The 19604-nt window shown below is 34.2% G+C and overlaps 1 protein-coding gene across 1 annotated transcript in view; it reads left to right on the forward strand.

The window, feature by feature from the left end:
- DCK (deoxycytidine kinase) overlaps positions 1-19604 on the forward strand; it is a 60096-nt gene that overhangs the window by 15043 nt on the left and 25449 nt on the right. Inside the window, exons 3-4 of the mRNA XM_037829936.1 lie at positions 16739-16932; positions 17983-18130. Coding sequence (XP_037685864.1) covers positions 16739-16932; positions 17983-18130 — 342 coding nt within the window. The remainder of the gene's footprint in view (positions 1-16738; positions 16933-17982; positions 18131-19604) is intronic.

Genomic DNA, 19604 nt, shown 5'->3' on the forward strand with positions numbered 1-19604 from the left:
GTACAGTGGCTTACAGTATCATCACCTAGTTGCGCATTCAACACCACGATCAATTTTAGAACATTACCATTACTCCAAAAAAAGAAATAAAAAGAAAAAAGAAAACCCTAAACATCCCATACCTGTTATCCCCCACAATTATTTACCCCCAGTGTTGGTGTGGTACCTTTGTTACTACTGATGAAAGATTATTAAGATATTACTATTAATTGTACTCCATAGTTTGCAATATGTTCAAACATATACCATATACCACTCTATTATTAACTCCTTGTAATAGTGTTGTACGTTTGTTCTAGTTTATAAAAGAACTTTTTAAAATTTGTGTAGTTAATCACAGACGTTGTCTGCCACAGATTCACTGTGTTATACATTCCCATGTTTTAACCTCCAGCTTTCCTTCTAGTGACATACATGACTCTAAACTTACCCTTTCTACCACATTCACCCACAATTCAGCACTGTTAATTATATTCCCAATAATGTGCTACTGTCACCTCTATCCATTTCCAAATGTTTAAGTTTGACCTAGTTAAAAATTCTGTACATATTAAGCAACCACTCCCCATTCCCTAGCTTCATTCTATCTCCTAGTAACCTATATTCTAGATTTTATGTATATGATTTATATATTATAACTAGTTAATATTAGTGGGATCATACAATATTTGGCCTTGTGTGTCTGAAGTATTTCACTAAACATAATGTCCCCAAGTTTCATCCATGTTGTCATATGCAATTTTTAAAAAATTTTTTTTGTTAGAGCAGTTGTGGGCTTACAGAACAATCATGCATAAAATACAGGATTCCCATATGCCTCCCCACCACCACCACTTGCATTGGTGAAGAAAATTTGTTACAATTGATGAAAGATTATTAAAGTAGTACTATTAACTATTGTCCATAGTTTACATAGGGATATTTTTCCCCATATTCCTCTTATATTATTCCCCCTATTCCCCATGTTCCCCCAATATTATTATATATTCCCCCTATTATTATTATTTTCATGCATGTCTTAATTTTATTACTTATCTACCCATACACTAAAGGGGATGTCAGTCACAGAGTTTTTAAAATTTGTATAGTTAATCACAGACGTTGTCTGCCACAGATTCACTGTGTTATACATTCCCATGTTTTAACCTCCAGCTTTCCTTCTAGTGACATACATGACTCTAAACTTACCCTTTCTACCACATTCACTGACAATTCAGCACTGTTAATTATATTCCCAATATATTCACAAGATCACAAGAAAAGCTATATAGTTATACATTTATCAGAGATCAAGACTGCTGTATTACAGTTCAACAATTCCAGGTATTTCTTTCTGCCTATTGTAATACACTAGAAACTAAAAAGAAATATCTATATAATGAGTTAGTAATGATAATCATTTGTCATATCCTAACTTCTCAGTTACAATTCCTTCCTCTCATTTGATCATTCTCTCAGTCTTCAGGGATATCTGGGCAATGACCATTCTAACTTCTTCATGCTGAATAGGAGTGTTGACATTATGGGGTAGAGTAATGAAACTGGATGATGTTCTTGGAAAGACTGGTACTTCTGGGTTTCAGGGCTTTTCTGGTATAGGAGCCATCTGGAGGCTTTGTTTCTGAAAAATTAAACTTAATAGGAAAAATTTTATAGAGTCTTAGATACAGTCCAGGGTATTCTTTAGGGTTTTCAGGAATACTGTTGGTTGGGGCTTGACATATTGTGGCAATTTGCAATATCTGGCTGAAGCTTGCATAAGAGTAACCTTCAGAATGACCTCTCAACTCTATTTGATAATTTCTTAGCCATTGAAACTTTATTTTGTTTCATTGTTCTTCTGCCTTTTGATCAAGAAGACATTGTCAATCCCATGATGCCAGAGCCAGGCTCATCCCGGGAGTCAACTATTTGTTTTTGATATATATAAAATATATTTCATTATATCTTAAATACATAAATGGAATCATGCTATTTGCATTCTTTTTCCTCTTCTATTGCTTAATAGCTTTGTAAATTTTATCCATGTTGTTGTGTTTAGCTCTCCATTGTTCATTTTCGTTCCTATATAGTATTTCATTGTATTCATGTATCACTGTCTGTCCATTCTATACCTTTGATCTATTATTGAGTGTTTTCCAGTTTTGCTGCAGTTATGAACAATGTGGCTATGAACATGAATCCCCACACACATGTGCAAGAGTTTCTCTGGGATAGGAAGTAACATTACTGAGTTGTGGCTGCACATATAATGCCTGTTTTCCAAAGTAGTTTTACCTTCTCCACAATGTGCTCAAGCTGTGCCTTGGTCCATATATTTACCAACATTTAGCATTGTCCTCCTACCTAATTGTTGCCATTCTACTGTCATTTATGTTTTTTTTTAAATTTAATTTTATTGAGATTGTTCACATACCATGCAATTATCCAAAGATCCAAAGTGTACAATCAGTTGCCCCTGGTACCATCATACAGCTGTGCATCCATGACCACAATTTATTTTCCCAATTTTTAGAACATTTTCATTATTCCAGAAAAGAAATAAAGACAAAAAAGGAAACTCAAATCCTCCCATACCCCAAACAACCCCCCCTCCATATTGACTCATAGTATTGTTATAGTACACTTTGTTACTGTTGATGAAAGGATGTTAAAATACTACCAACTTTAGTATATAGTTTGCAATAGGTATATTTTTTTTCCCTATATGCCCCTCTGTTATTAACTTCCAGTTATAGTGTCATACATTTATTCTAGTTCATGAGATGGATTTCTAGTATTTGTACAGTTAATCACGGACATTACCCACCACAAGATTCACTGTTTTATACATTCCCATCTTTTAACCTCCACCTTTCCTTCTGGTGACATATATGACTCTGAGCTTCCCCTTTCCACCACATTCACACAACATTCAGCACTGTTAGTTATTCTTACAACGTGCTACCGTCACCTCTGAGCATTTCCAAATACTTAAGGTCAACCTAGTTGAACATTCTGCTCATAAGCAACTGCTCCCCATTTTTTAGCCTTGTTCTATATCCTGGTAACTTATATTTCCTGTCTATGAGTTTACGTATTATAATTAATTAGTTCATATCTGTGAGACCCTGCAATATTTGTCCTTATGTGTCTGACTTATTCCACTCAATATAGTGTCCTCAAGGTTTCTTCATCGACCCATTTTTTTAAGATGGTTTTGTTCATGTACCATACATTCCATCCTAAGTAAACAATCTATGGTTCCATGTATAGTCATGTATTTATGTATTCACCACCATCACCACTATCTATATAAGGACATCTCCATTTCTTCCACAAAGAAGGAAGAAGAGTCAAAGAAAGTAGATAGACAAAAGAAAAAGAAAACAGAAAGAGAAAACCAAACAAACAAACATGACAGCTAGGAAGCAGCAAAAGGAAAGATAGCATTAAACTAAAGTAGAATAAAGAGTCAGACAACATCACCAATGCCAAGAGTTCCATACCCCTCCCTTATGTCCCCCTCTTATATACATTTAGCTTTGGTAAATTGCCTTTGTTACTTTAAAGGAAGCATAATACAATGTTTCTGTTAATTATAATCTCTAGTTTGCATTGATTGTATTTCTCCCTCAATACCACCCTATTTTTAACCTTGCAAGGTAGACATTCATTTGTTCTCCCTTGTGTAAAAACATATTTGTACATTTTATCACAATTGTTGAGCTCTCTAGGTTTCACTGAGTTATACAGTCCCGGTCTTTATCTTTCCTCTTTCCTTCTGGTGTCCCACATGCTCCTAACCTTCTTCTTTCAACCGTGCTCACAATCACCTTTGTGCAGTGTACTTACATTGCTGTGCTACCATCACCCAATTTTGTGTTCCAAACCTCTCTTGTCTTTTCCTATCTGTCTGTAGTGCCCCCTTTAGTATTTCCTGTAGAGCAGGTATCTTGTTCACAACTCTGTCATTGTCTGTCAGAGAATATTTTAAACTCTCCCTCATATTTGAAGGACAGTTTTGCCGGATATAGGACTCTTGATTAGCTGTTTTTCTCTTTCAGTATCTCAAATATATCACACTACTTCCTTCTTGCCTCCCTGGTTTCTGCTGAGAAATCTGCACATAGTCTTATCAAGCTTCTTTGTATGTGATGGATTGCTTTTCTCTTGCTGCTTTCAGGATTCTCTGTCTTTGATGTTTGATAATCTGATTATTAAGTGTCTTGGCATAGGCCTATTCAGATCTATTGTGTTTGGGATACACTAGGCTTCTTGGATCTGTAATTTTATGTCTTTCATAAGAGATGGGAAAATTTCATATATTATTTCCTCTATTATTACTTCTGCCCCTATTCTCTTCCCTTCTTCTGGGACACCCATGGCACGTACATTCATACATTTCATGTTGTCATTCAGTTCCCTGAGATGTTGCTCATATTTTTCCATTCTTTTTCCTATCTGTTCTTTTGTGTGTAGGCTTTCAGGTGTCTTTTTCTCCAGTTCCTGAGTGTTTTCTTCTGCCTCTTGAGATCTGCTGCTGTATGTCTCCATTGTGTCTTTCATCTCTTGTGTGGTGCCTTTTATTTCCATAGATTCTGCCAGTTGTTTTTTCTAACTTTCGATTTCTACTGTATATATGCCCACTGTTTTCTTTATAAGCCTTCATCTCTTTTGCCATATCTTCCCTAAACTTTTTGAATTGACTTAGCATTAGTTGTTTCAATTCCTGTATCTCAGCTGAAGTGTAAGTTTATTCCTTTGACTGGGCCATACTTTGTTTTTCTTAGTGTAGGTTGTAGTTTTCTGTTGTCTAGGCATCTGGATTCCTTGGTTACCCCAATCAGGTTTTCCCAGACCAGAATGGGCTCAGGTCTCAGAATGGGGCAATATTCAGTATCAGGTTTCCCTGAGGGCACGTCTTAGAAGATTGACACACCCTGTGAGGCCTCTAGCCTCTGTGCTTTTCCTAACCTGCCCAGCAGCTGGTGTCTGCCAGCCTGTCACTCCTGACTGGCATAAGGATGTGTGGCCCCCTTAGTTTCTCTTTTGGCTGTTTTCCCCCAGGCTCTAGAGTCTGTTTCTGAGTGGAAGGCCAGTAGTAGAGCTGGGCACCACTTCCTTCTTCTTAGGGAAGATACACCCCCTAGGGAGTTATCATCTGCATTTAAACAGGTTCTTTGTCTCTCTGACTCTGTTATCTCCACCCTTGTCTGGGACAGAGCGCTGCAAACTGAAAATGGCTGAGGTTTTCTCCCCTGAGCCACTCAGGTTGAGAGAGAGAAAAGGGGGCAGAAAGCCCCCTTTCAGAGCAAGTCCATGGACCCCCAATTTCACTCGTCAGCCAGAGGTAACACCTGGTATTCTGGGCTCTTCCTCCTGGGACAGCAGAGTCTTCTGGTTCTTTAAGGTCGCTCATCACTAAAAGTGTCTGTCTGCTTGTTGGGTATTTGTAGCTTGTATTGAGCTGTCCACAACTGTTAATTAAAACCCCAGTTGGAGCTGGACTGAGGTATATTCACTTGTTCAGAGAGTGCTGCTTTATACCACAGCGAGGTTTTGCTGTTTGGCCTACTCTGGGGGGAGGGGGCTCCTGGCGTGTTTCCACAGCTTTCACTTACCTATTTTATGCTGTGATCTCAGGCATTCCTCCCAATCCAGGTTGGTGTACGATGTATGGACAGTCACGGTTGTCCCCCAGCAGTTATTCCAGATTATTTACTTAGTTGTTCCTGATTGTTTATTAGTTGTTCCAGGGGACTAACCAACTTCCACTCCTCTATGCCGCCATCTTGCCGCCACCCTTTCATTTATGTTTTTAATTTGTATTTCCCTGGTTGCTAAAGATTGTGCTCCCTTTCCTATGTTTGTTTTCTATTTCAATTTCTTTTTCGTTTTCATACCCTTTTGCCCATTTTCCTTTGGGTCCTCTGTCTTTCCTCCCACACCCCTCTTCATTTTTCCTGCCAAAATATGCTTAGTGGTCTCTGACTTTTAAAGCCTTTGACAGAAGTGCCCTATCCAGGTTTGCTTACCCTTTGAAATGAGAGACCTGTATTCTAAAAATATCTCTCTTCCCCTCATTTCTGAGGTCAACTATCAGTGCAGTTATTCTCAAGCATTAGGTAGAAAGTAACCTGATTAAATCAATGTCAGAAATGTAGAGGGGATTCCTTCTTGGGGGAATGTTAGACTAGACTGGGCTAGGTGACTTCTATTTAAGGTGCGTTCTAACTTTATTATCAACGGCTTCTAACTTCTATTAAGTATGAATAAGTAGTTTGTTAGTACATTAAATGGCTCTGACTCAGCATTCCTTGCATTAACCAAGGGTGCAGAAACTGATGGGTAAAAACTAAAATGCCAAGAATTTTGATTTGCAGAGGGAAAAGTAACGATCAGATTTTACTAAATACTGATGAATCTGTTGTCCCTATGTGTATTAATTAGTTGGGGTTCTCTAGGGAAACAGAATCAACAAGAGATATCTATAAATATAAGATTTTATAAAAGTGTCTCAAGCAACTGTGGGTATGCAGCACGAGTCCAAATTCCACAGGGCAGGCAGCAAACTGGCCACTCCATTGAAGATGTTTGATGAACTCCTCAGGAAATGCTTCGCTGGCTTGCCAAAGAAGAAAAAGAAAAAGAAGTGAAGGTCCTGTACCTTTCTTGCTTAAAAGTCTTCAACTGATTGGATTAAATCCAGCTGATTGAATTCTCTCATTGCAAAAGACACATCTCTTGGTATAATCAGTCACAGCTGCAACCAGCTGACTGATGATTTAATAAAGCAGCCCTCTGGTTTATTACCCAGCCACAAATGTCCTTACAGTAAGGGTTAGGCCAGTGCTTGCTTGGCCAGACACCTGGCATCACCTGGCCAAGTTGACACATGAACCTAACCATCACATCCTCTGTAGATCTATAATTCTTAACCAGTAAAAGGAAACTCATATGAATCTAAAGGATTTGGCTGCTTTTCAAATTACAGTACCTTGAGGATTCAAATGCATGGATCCTTCCTGGTTAAATATCACAGTCCTGGTGAATCACTGTTAGTATTGGGAGTATATCAAACCCTTTACTTATGTTGGAAAGGAGAGATGGAAAAGTATTGAATTAATATACATGGGAAGACAATTTATAATAAGAAGGTTGTCTGTTGAGTTTGGAATCACAGCTGTGGGAAGTCAGTTACATCTATGGTCTCATGGATCCTGATATTCATGTTTGTGGGCTGGAACATTTTCTTCTCTGGTGTTGGAATCAGAATGCCATATCAGTCTTTCTTTTCTTTATAGTGACCATGCAGATGATCCTTTTATTTATTGTTATTAACATTCTTTCTTTAGACCAAGTTCACTGCAGTCTGGTCATGTTCTGTGATGTTACCTTCATAAAATTTGGTGTATATTCTTAGAAGGTAGCTTTAATTTGTGTGTGTGAATTGAGGACTACTGTGTTCTTCTAGATGGAGTTTCAGACAGTGTGTTTTGGGGATAAGGTTGTAGGGTGTAAGAATGGTGATGAGTGAGTGGATTCCCTATATCTTTGCAGATTTTCTTTTTTTTTTTTTTTCTGGTCTTCCACTTAATTCAAGACTTTGGATTTTCTTCCTTCATCATGGAGCCCATCTTTCTTCCCAGACCTTTCCCTGATCTGTTCCTTGGGGTTATATTATGACTGACCCACTACCCAAATCTCTGCTTTCTTAGAATGCTCTCAATAGTGGACTGTCTTCAGACCCAACTCTGGCAAGGCCAGTCTTGCTTTGGGTGTTCTGTATTTGATCAGAACTTCTTGGCAGTTGCTGCAGAATTGCAAGAGTGAAATTGTTGGTATCGCTCATTTCTTCCTGTACACAATAACTGCCTTTTGTAATTGCATGTTTAGCTTTTTTTTAAAAGAAGCTTTTTGTTTGTTTGTTTTACCTGCCACCTAGTGACTGAAATGTTGTTGGCTACACTATTGATAAACTGCTACCAACTTTGTCAGAATTATAAGGGTCAAAGGACTCAAAAGGATTTTGTGATCTCATCTCTTCTCTTTCCTTCCCTTCCCTCTTCCCTCTTCCCTCTTCTCTTACTCCCCGGTAAGACTGTGTTTAAAATATACTACCCAGATGATTATTAATGTTTATATTGAATGTTTATTTCAAATAAGAATGTGCTTTATTTGGTGATTTATGTTATTTAGACCCAAAATTTTGATTTAATTGTTTTCTTTTAGCTTATTTTTGAGATATACAGACTGTTAGGGAGATATCGTCATTCTGAATTCTTTGCAGGGATCTTTATTATTAATTGGGAGGTGCTATTTACTTTTATCCAACACTTCTTGCTATTCAGAGGCCACTGAAAAATTAGTAACTCTGAGAAGGAAGGTATAAAATATAACGGTCTGTGAAAAAACAGTATATTCTCTGATTTTTTAAAGTTGTTCTTGAAGATTAATTAAGGAAAGCTTGATAAAGTGCTTCCACTTTTATCTTCTGAGATTTGTTAACTTTTCTGGCTATTTTATTATCATCTTGTTTGGTAGATTCAATCCTCTTTGATTGAACTTAATTCACCTCTATTCCAATGTTAACAAGGGTTAGACTAGAATTAAAAGATAAATAATTTTGTCTTTACTTGCTATTTCTATTGTTCATTTATTTTGACATTAATCTATACTTTTTGTAAAATAATGAAATTTGCTATCATCAAGTGATACATCGATATGAGTTATAGGGATGTGAATAAAATTTATCCGTAATCCTACCACTCTTTATCTATATTTCATGTAGCTGAGATAATAATTTACTGTATTCAATTTGAAAGGAGAATAAATAATTATTTTAAATATGTTAAAGTAATATGTGTTCACTATTGGAAGAAAATATCATAGATAGCTAAAAGAGGGCAATAAAACTTGCCTATGACCTTATCACCTAGCAATAACTTCAGAACCTGTTTGATACAACTGTATACAATTTTGTATTTAGCTTTTTAATCCGATTATATTTGTGTCACAGGCAATGAAAAAGTCATTAAAAAGTTACTGTAAATAATTTTTAAAGGCAGTATAATTTATTGTGCACATGTACCATGATTATCTTAATATAAATGCCTGACAGTAGTGGGATGATAATCTATTCTATTTTATTGGCATTGTTTTAAACATCTTGGTGGTTAAATCTATATTTTGGATTATTTCTTTAAGATAAATTCCCAATGGTGGAATTACTGGATCAAAGGGTACAGATCTTTTAATAACTATTGCTAAATTGCTTTCTAGAAATGTTCTATCAATTCACCTTTTTTAATCTGGATACTTTACAGAGGGAAAAAACTGATATAATTAGCACTCAACTTGTTAAGGATGCTACACAGTATTTTGTGGCTAAATTTCTAACATGTATTTTATTCCTAACATTAATAATTTCAGTTAAGAAAAATAGTAATTTGTAGTCTCAAATCCTCCCTGCATAGGGTCAAAAGAAGACATTTTGGATGGATTTTCAGATTATCTGAAAGAACCAGAAAGTGATACCCTGCCTTACTGTTCATTTTCTAATTTGGTATACAGTTAAACTAAGAGACAAAAACTAACATCTGAGTGGTAAAATTATATTACAGACTTTTGATTCAGTGTTAATTTAAGTGTTTGCTTTTTTTGGAATAACTAGCTGATTATTATTTTCATAATTAGGTGGGTCACGATTGGTTCTCAATTATTTTAGAATAGTAGACTTTGGAATCACTGTGGGCAAGAGAGAGAACATTCATTTTGGAAATTCAAATAAAAGATGTAAAATTTTTTGAAAAAATAGAAATACTTATTTGGAAATGAAAAAGTACCTATTTTAATGGACATAAAAAGACAAAGAACTTAGATTTTAAAAATGGAAATTATCACTGAAAAAGAAAATATTCATGGTTACAATAAAAGCACAACATTAATAAATGAAGTTTTTAAAATACAGCCAATATGAGCTGAGTCCAGTGTTTTTCAGCATCAAATGAAGTGTTTACCTCCTGTACTTCACTGTTGAATTCTAGGTTCAGATAAAGTTTCAAACTTTTGCTATCTATGTAACAAGCCAGTTAATTTTATATATGTAGTCTATTTCATTATTTCAGTATTATTCACAGTACATAGCATATTGACCTAAGTGTTTTGCAAATGAACCAAGTTCACTTTTGATACATTTTATTAAATGTATCTTATAGGTAGATTTATATATATATATAAATCTGTTTCTCTGGAGAACCCTGACCAATACATCAAGTTATTTTGAAGTTCAGTTGCTTTAAAATAAATACCAATCCTCACATATCCTTTCTGAAGAAATGAGAAAGTGTGCCTAAAATCTGGTATCAGTAGTAAGAGAAATTTAATATAACCTGACTTTTCTGTTTTATTGGAAAAAATTTTTTCACTGTAGGTATATACTTACATTTTTTTATCTACTCATAATTATTGAAGGAAGGGTGAAGGAAGTTTTGCTAAGAGAAAAGTTTGTTGGCTTGTCAAAAGTTTGTTAGGCTTGCCAAACTTAACTACTTGAATGCAAATACATTATACTCCAAAAACACAAATTTAACTACTTTTGTTTTGAAGAGGGGATGTGTGCAATAGTTAAAAGTATTAGATAGTGAATACACCAGTAACTGAGAACTAGGAAGGAATCAAATCATTTGAGTGGACAAAATAGAGGTAACATTTTGCATTAAGGTTGATGTTAGTTTTTTTGTAGAGTACTTACACTTTTGACATATTCTAATAAATTTATTTTTGCTTACAAGTCGCTGTCAAGGGAGGGATTATAAAGAAGCAGGCATTTCAACAATCTGAGATCAATAAAGGAAATGAGAAAACTGAAAAGAGATGAGAACTAAATATTAATAGCAATTTGGGTCATTTAATATAACATAAAATAGCAATTTGAACATTTGAATTTGTCCCCAATATTTATTGCTAACTTGTTTTATGCACTGAACAGTGTTCATAAAGTTGTCTGGAATTATTGAGTAATTTTCAAAATTCTGTCCTTACTAATGTAAGAAAATGAAATAGACACTAATGTCCTCTAAGAGTTTCTGTATAAAAATGTTTGCTTGAGTTGATAAACTTCATTTAGCTGAAAAAATGCACTTGTATGAAACTTTTTCTTTGAGGATGCTGTATAAGTGGAAAGTCTATATATAATGAAATTAATAAGGTTTTTAATAAAACTCATAAAAATAAATCTAGTCTTTAAGCAGTTGGATAAAACTCATAAATCTAGTCTTTAAGCAGTTTGGGAAAGGATCTAACTGCATCCTTATTTCAGTTTATCATCTCAAAGTTTTTTCTAAATAGATTTACTTTTGATTGTTAACCTCTTGTCGTTTTTTGCTGCCTTTTTTTTTTTAGTTTTTTTTTTTTTTTTTTTTTTTTTAGTTTTGGGAAGAAGGTTCACTTGACTGTGTGGTTTGTGGTGTGTAATTTAAAGTCTTTGTGTCAAAAGGAGTTCTTAACTGAAACTTTGAGGTCGGTTTTATTATTTACACTTCTGATTTTCTTTTTCCCCCAAGGGAAAGCCATCTACATTGAGCATGAACTTCCAGGAAATCTTCAGGGGTATTTATTTGGACTAGGACTGAATAGGAATTAAACCATCATGTTTTATGCCTTGAAAGTTAGTTCACAAGATCAAAGACTTTCTACATCTTTAAACAGACCTTTAGGTAGTTCTGATATCACAGAAAATGCTGATAAAACATCCCTTGCCCATCAGAGGCACTTATGAAGATAGCTTGCTTTATCTGCTTTTGGTGGGAGACTACAGATGAATCTTTGACCCAACAATATAGGTGTTTTTTCTTCTGAAAATAGTATTGTTCAAGATCATTAGCTGTTCGGGCAGACCTTGGCTTTGGTTTGTTGATAGGGCAGGGAATGATCATTCCTAGTCCCCAAAGGGAATACTTGTCTCTGCAATATTTTATCTTCTGCTTTTCCAGGCTGAGAGTAAGAGGGAGCACTTCTTTGCTTAAGCAAAGGAATAAGAGGAATTAACTAGGAATAAGAGGGTATGTGTTCCTTTAAATGAAGGCATTAGGTTTAGATTCTTTTAGATTACTGCTGGGTCTCTGGAATGTGGAGGGAGAATATTAGGAAGTGAGAGTGACCAGTCTTTCCCAGGGTACGTGCGTGGGTATGCCCGCTTTCTTGTAGATAAAATTGGAAATTTCTTTTTCTTCTTAAAATGAGACTTAACTTTTTAAAAAGGGAAGTATATGCTTAATAAGAGTGCAGGTGAAATTCAGTTATATTGTTTGTTACAGCAATAAAATTTTATGCTATATTGAACATTTGTGAGTCTTAATTCTGTGACTAATTGACCATGGGGTCTTAACAAGCACTTTAACTTCTCTAAGCCTTGTGTTCCTTATCAGTAAGATGGGAATGGTAATGGAATAAACCAGGCTGTTAAAAGAACTAAATAAGAAAATTAGCTGAAAGTGCATTGTTTTGGAAAGATTATAAAAAAATTAAGGTGTTGTACATTAAATAGGATTGCCAGTTAAAATACATGCAACATTTGGTGTATGCATATACTAAAATATTATCCATTGTTTATCTGAAATTCAAATTTCACTAGGGTTGTAGGTTTTTTTCTTCTTAATCTGAAAACATTCTATCATAATGCAATGTTATAATTTAAAAAATAAGAAAGAAAATTTTTCTCATAAAGGAAGAAATTTTAGTGTCCTTTTTAAGTTCACCCCAGTGTTTTGAATTGGAAAACTTTGAATTGTTGGATTTGCTGGCTTAGGTATATGGTAATGAAGTTGCAGTGGATGGACCTCAGATGATTAAAATGATTTCCTCTGTATATTTTACAATTTAAACATCCATTTAGAATACTGAATTTTTTTTTAAAAATGGTGTTAAATTGGATATACCCTAATATAAATTCCTTTAGATTAAAAAAAAACTAACAAAACAAAAAATTAGCTATATAGAATATTTTAGTGGGGACTATGAATGACAGAAATTAGCAAATAGGTACTTCCTAGGTGTATCTCAGGAGTTTTTAAGTGTGAAAGGAATATAGGAATGGATCTAAGATAACCTTGCCTATTTAAATACTTAATATATAGTGCTTTGTCTAGAGTGAGTGCTAGTTTAGAATTCTGAATAAAGCAGCAAACAAGTAAACTTTTCTGGTATCTTGTAAGAGTAATAAATAACTTCAATAATTTCACTGTTTCCAGAGATAGGAGAAAGTTGTTTAGAAGAATTTCAACAATTAAAGCTCCAGAAAGGTGATTCCATATATCTTTGTTTTAAAAGCTTGAGTGGGAGTGAAATAATCCTATTTAGAGATTGAGCTAACAATTTTTAAACATAGGAGTTTTGTCTTCTGGCTCAGATCATAATTAAGTTTGTCCAGTATTTGATCTGCAATTATAATCATAGAATGTTATGTGGGAATGTGTGATTGCCTTTCCTCAAAACTTTATACCCAGAGTACATTTACATTTATCAACATGAATTGAATTTATTTACCATTATGGAAAACTTGCTTAACCTACAAATATTCATTAACTATAGAATAAAATCATACTTTAAAATTTTGATCTAACATGTTGTTTTCCACTCTCATTGATCTTTATACCAGTATTTGAGTTGGTGAACAAGTCTGTCAGGAACTTTATTTACCCCTTTTCTAATTACAGCTAGTCATCTAAACTTTTTGTTCATTTTAGTTATTTTTATCTGGACCTTTCCAATCTGCATTTGCCTTTTTTCTCAGTCACAGGGGAGAGGATTTAAATAATTTCATTATTTTAATTACTTATAAGACATTGGTTCAATTTTTTTTCCCCCAGAAAGCACTGTTGTTCAAAAAAAAACCTTAAAACATTTCTTTAAAATTCACTAATGTATTGATTATGTTTCATTTTTATAATACTTTAAATCAGGAGTTTTGTTGAGTATTTTTAAATTATATATGAATTTTTTTTAATTTATTTTTTATTACAGTAGTTGTAGGTTTACAGAAATACCATACAGGAAGTACAAAGTTCCCATATACCCTCCCTCACACACAGTTTTCCCTGTTATTATTTTCTATTAGTGTTGCACTTTTGTTATAATTCATGAAACAACAATATTATAATTATGCTATTAACTTTAGTGCACTGTGTACATTGTGTTATATAGTTCAATGGGATTTGTGTATGTAGGGGTACCCATTGGGTATTTTTCTAAATTAATTGCTTAGGTTTACACAGTATGTAATTATAATTGATTCCTGTTATTCATGGTAGTTATGTTCTACAAAGTTGTTGAATTACAGAATACTGAACTACTGTTCCTAGGAGAAATACAGGGCTAGGTTCCTGTGAGCTTCTGATTACATCTTTGTCAACCGATCAATATATAACCTTGTTTTATGTGTGTTTCTGTTTAAAGACACCTTATTTAATATATATTATTCATTCATTAACACTGAACTCTCAGCTCACAGTACTACAACTCATGCCTGAATGAAGCTTATCTAACACATTTTTCTCTGTTCGGTATATCACAGCCTTCTTGCACTTAGGAACACTAGACAGCACTTCAGCCCTCCTCTTGCATTCTTAATAATTTTAAACAGCGAAATCACCAACAAAAATGCAAAAATGTGGAATAAGTGGACTGTGAAAAGAATATGTTTACAGTATGAGACCCAAAACAAGAAGGCAGAGTGTTACCTTGTTCAACCTGAGCTGGGAACCTGCACTGTGAGCAACTCAAATTTTTTGCTGCTCTGTGCATGTCCATGAGTGGCTGTGAAAGACATATGAGTATTAATTTTGAGGTTTCAAATTAATGCTAGCATGTAGGCTAATTTGCAAATATGGAATCCACAAATAATGGAGATTGTGTATTATTCTATTTATTTAACAAAGATATTTTGAACAAATAGCTTGTGAATTCTTAACTATTTTAAGATATAAGACACTATCCATTTAAAAACCAATGTTATTTTATTTAACTAAACAAGTATATACATATTGTCTACGATGATTGAGGAACTCAAAGAGCTTTTATGTGAGTTGGATCTGTTGATACTTACCATATTACAATTAAATCTTAGATTTTAAAGTTTTATCAATTATTTAATTTAAAAACCATGATGATAAACCCATTACATGTTAACATAAATGTTTTTATTTTTCTCAAACAAAAAAAATTAATGAGAAAGATGGCTTTGTTTTATATTTCTCCTGTAAATTTGTAGTGAGTTCTCTAGAGGCTTGATTAGATTTAATTACTCTTCTTTATTGGTAACATTTCCTAGATGTCGTTACATATTTCCTTTTTCATTTCATTAGGTGGACTATGATGTCATGTTCCTCCTTTAGTGATGTAAAATTGATCAGTCAGTTTAAGCATTGTCTCACTAATCTACCCATTATCAAGTTTCTCTAACGATTTTACCAGCTGTTGCTAACTTATTTCTTTGATCCATTGTTTCATTATGGGTTGTAAAGGACTCATTCTCAAACTTTAAGAAATTTTAGCTGTAATTCTTCCATTAAAAAAGACCTTTTCTTCATCAAAATGAATTAGTACTCATTTAGAAAGGACTACAATAAAATGCTTGACTTTTTTTAAATCTATACATTTTAAGAATAAGTCATTGATGCTCAAGCAATCTCTGAAGATGACTTAAGTGATTTTGTTTAACATATTATGAATTCATGGATTTTTGCATGGCAGTTATTGTTTTTGATGTTCAAATTGTTGTGTCTTTGACCGGTTGAAGTCCCTTCATATTGGCTTCTTTCCCCTTGATATGACCCAATTAGTGTTCGTTAGCTCTCTTGTTTTCTGGGGCAAAATGTGTCGAGCTCATTTTGTATATTTCCTTCCCCAGACCTGGAATCAGCTACAGAACTAGAAAATGGTATTTAGTAGGTGTGTTCATTGCTACTGGGCTGTCATGTGTAGGCCATTTGGTGGACAGAGCAAAGAAAAGTATTTTATAGAGAGAAAAGTAATTCCTGAGTTCTTGATGCTATTTCCAACTCAGATATAAGATTACAAAGCTTTTACTTGATTTTTATTTTTATATTTGTATTTCTTCTCTTAACACCCAAAATACTGGTTTTAACAATGTGATTACTGCATTGCAAAATTTGTTCTGTTTTGTTAGAAGATTGGGGTTACAAATTCAAATGTCTAAAGGGGCCAGGCAGCCAACATGAATGAATCAGGCCTTTTTGAGAGTCTATAAGGAATGGTGGGGGTCCCATCTAATGGGAGCATGTGTGACTTGGCTCTAGCTGAAGTCTAGCTGATTTTCGCCAAGAGGAAATGCAGGCACAGTACAGCTTGGTTTCTTCATTTTAAAAAAGAAGATATAAATGCAGGTATTTTATGTGAAGTTATTTAGCTTTTAAATATTGACAACTAATTCAGATGTTCAAAAATTCTTGCTTGGGCCAAACATGTAATTTCTTTCATAGGCTATCAGTTTGTCACCTCTTCTGAGAAAAAATCTAAGAATTGTGATTTGAGCCAGGTTTTCAGATTCTTCCAGACTTCTGGCAACCTGAAAGATAGAATGGGAAAGAGTACAGTGCAGGGGAGTCAAATCATTCTAGTTTTACTACTCATAATGCACTTATTATCCAACTTCTGTTTCTGAGGCTTTTAAAAAAAATAAAATAGCTTTACTGACCATTAACTTTGCTTTTTGTTTATTTTTTCAAATTCAAAATAGGAGCTGACAACCTCTCAGAAAAGTGGTGGGAATGTGCTTCAGATGATGTATGAGAAACCTGAGCGATGGTCTTTTACTTTCCAGTCATACGCATGCCTCTGTCGAATACGAGCTCAGCTTGCTTCTCTCAACGGCAAGCTCAAAGATGCAGAAAAACCTGTATTATTTTTTGAACGATCTGTGTATAGTGACAGGTATTTATAAATAGCTTTTACTTGTCTTTTTGGAATCTTTTGATCTAGAGCTAGGACCCTGTGTTTTTCCTACTGTCTTGGGAATCAAATAATATGAGAGGCTGAGTTGGTGATTTGAGAGGAAAAATGACATTCAAAATCTTCAGCAGTCTAGTACTAATGGAGTTAGGGAAGTCCTTTATAATACCTAACCTTTGTAATGCCTAGCTTTCATGTGAACCATAGGGAATATGGTAGCCATCTCATTCAGATTTGCAGAACAGTTTTTTCCCCCTTAATCCTTTAAAAGTTTTCTCTTCTCTGGTTAAATCTGTATCTATATCTAGTCTCTCACCAGAAGCCAGGAGATCAAAAATCTATAGAGCCCTAGAATTACCATGCTTATGCAAAGATTCTTTTGACTTCTGAAATTAACTCAAAACAACAGTTTTCAATTTTTTTGTTCTTAAATGCCTTTGCACTTTTTATTATCATTGAGGAGCCCAAAGAGCTTTGGGCTTTATTGATATTTATATTATTAGAAATTATGGTTGAGAAATTTAGCGATATTTATAAATTTTTTAAAATCAGCAGTAACAAACCCATAACATGTTCATGTAAATTATATACTTGTGATGAAAAAACAATGATATTTTCCAAAACAAAACAAAAAATTTGTGAGTAGAGTGGCATTGTTTTATATTTTTACAAATCTAGTTAATGTCTGACTTAATAGAAGTCAGCTGAATTTTCCTATATGCTTCTATATTCAATCTGTCGTGCTATATTGTTTTGGTTGATGTACAGTATATGAAGAAAGTCTGGTTTCTCACAGATTCCCTAAAAGGATGTTGGGGACTTCCAGGAGTCCTTGAACCACATGTTGAAAACTGCTGACCAAGAACATATTTCCTATGGTTGGAGAGACTCTCTTGTTTTGTGCTGTCCAAGGGACTGTATGCCAGAGTTTAGGAGAATGTTCCATGTCCGTTTTATAGATCCAGTTTCTCTTTTCACTTCCTTTGTGTTTTCTTGGAATGCATTTATGTGTTACTGTGGACTCTCTTTTAGGTATATTTTTGCATCTAATTTGTATGAATCTGACTGCATGAATGAAACAGAGTGGACAATTTATCAAGACTGGCATGACTGGATGAATAACCAATTTGGCCAAAGCCTTGAACTGAATGGAATTATTTATCTCCGAGCTACTCCAGAGGTGAGACCCAATGTACATTTGTTTATTTTATTGAAACTTTAAAATAATATTTAGGAATCGTTTCAGTAGTATGTAGTGAAGGCAATTTAGCTTAATTCCACTACTACAAACACCCTAGTTCTCCACCTCCAAATTAGAAACTCCTAATTGTGTAGATAGAAGCATTCTACTATCCAGATTTGGCAAGTCATTCTTTTTTTTTTTTTTTTTTTTTGTCTGTCTTTAACAATGGGGATTTATTAACTTACAAGCTTACAGTTCTTAGGCCATGAAAAGGTCCAACTCAAGGCATCCACAGGAGATATTTTCTCCCTGAAGACTGGCTGCTGGTGATGCTCAGCTTCTCTGTCACAAGGCCAGACACATGGTGTTGTCTGTTGGTCTCTCCCCTCTCCTGGGTTTTGTTGCTTCCAGCTTCTGGTTGCTTCTCTCTCAGCTCCTCTGGAGCTTTTTTCTATGTCTTCTCTCTGTCTTTTATCCTTTTATAAAGGACTCCAATAAGAGACTTAAGACCCCTTCCTTAATTGAAATACCTTATCAAAGGGTCCCACCCACAATAGTCTATACCTACAGGAATTAATCCAGCTTATCTTTCTGAAGATGATCTTTTCTGGGGTACATACAGCTTCAAGCCATCACAGGCTCCTAGCAGCTTCTAGTCTTTTTGCTATTACAAATAATACTGCAATGCATGACATCATTTCACGCATATATAGGTAGCTACTTTAAACCATTTTGGTCATTATTTCTTTTGGTAGTTACTCCCCTTATGGTAAATGAGTTAATGAAGTATTATGCTTTTACTTCTATTTCCCACAAACAACCCCCCCCCAAAACTTATTTTATTTAGAAAAGTCTCAAACTTACAGAAATGTTTAAAGAATATTTTGACCCCTTTGGAAAGTGATTTTTTTTTTTTTTAATCTTCATTTTATTGAGATATATTCACATACCATGCAGTCATATAAAACAAATCGTACATTCGATTGTTCACGGTAGCATTACGTAGTTGTACATTCATCACTTAAATCAATCCCTGACACCTTCATTAGCACACACACAAAAATAACAAGAATAATAATTAAAGTGAAAAAGACCAATTGAAGTAAAAAAGAACACTGGGTGCCTTTGTCTGTCTGTTTGTTTGTTTGTTTCCTTCCCCTATTTTTTTTTTTTTTTTTTTTTTGAGTTTGAAATAATTTATTGAGTGAGAAGCAAAAAACTTCCATCTAAAATTCACAACCTTCTTATCATAAATCAATACTAAATGGCTTTATGTTATGATAGTTATGTAACAAAACTTACTACTTGGATCTAACTCAACTTATCCTGATAAAAATAGAGCATTTGCGTCATCTAAAAACAAATTAGTATTAAATAATCAACTGCTTTGTTCAATAGCTTCAAAGATGCATTTTGAAAATATGCTTATTTTTCTAATCTCAGTGCTTGCTACATAAAACCATTTGGGGAA

The sequence above is a fragment of the Choloepus didactylus genome, chromosome 3 (assembly GCF_015220235.1).
Source record: "Choloepus didactylus isolate mChoDid1 chromosome 3, mChoDid1.pri, whole genome shotgun sequence".
Lineage (NCBI taxonomy): Eukaryota > Metazoa > Chordata > Mammalia > Pilosa > Megalonychidae > Choloepus > Choloepus didactylus.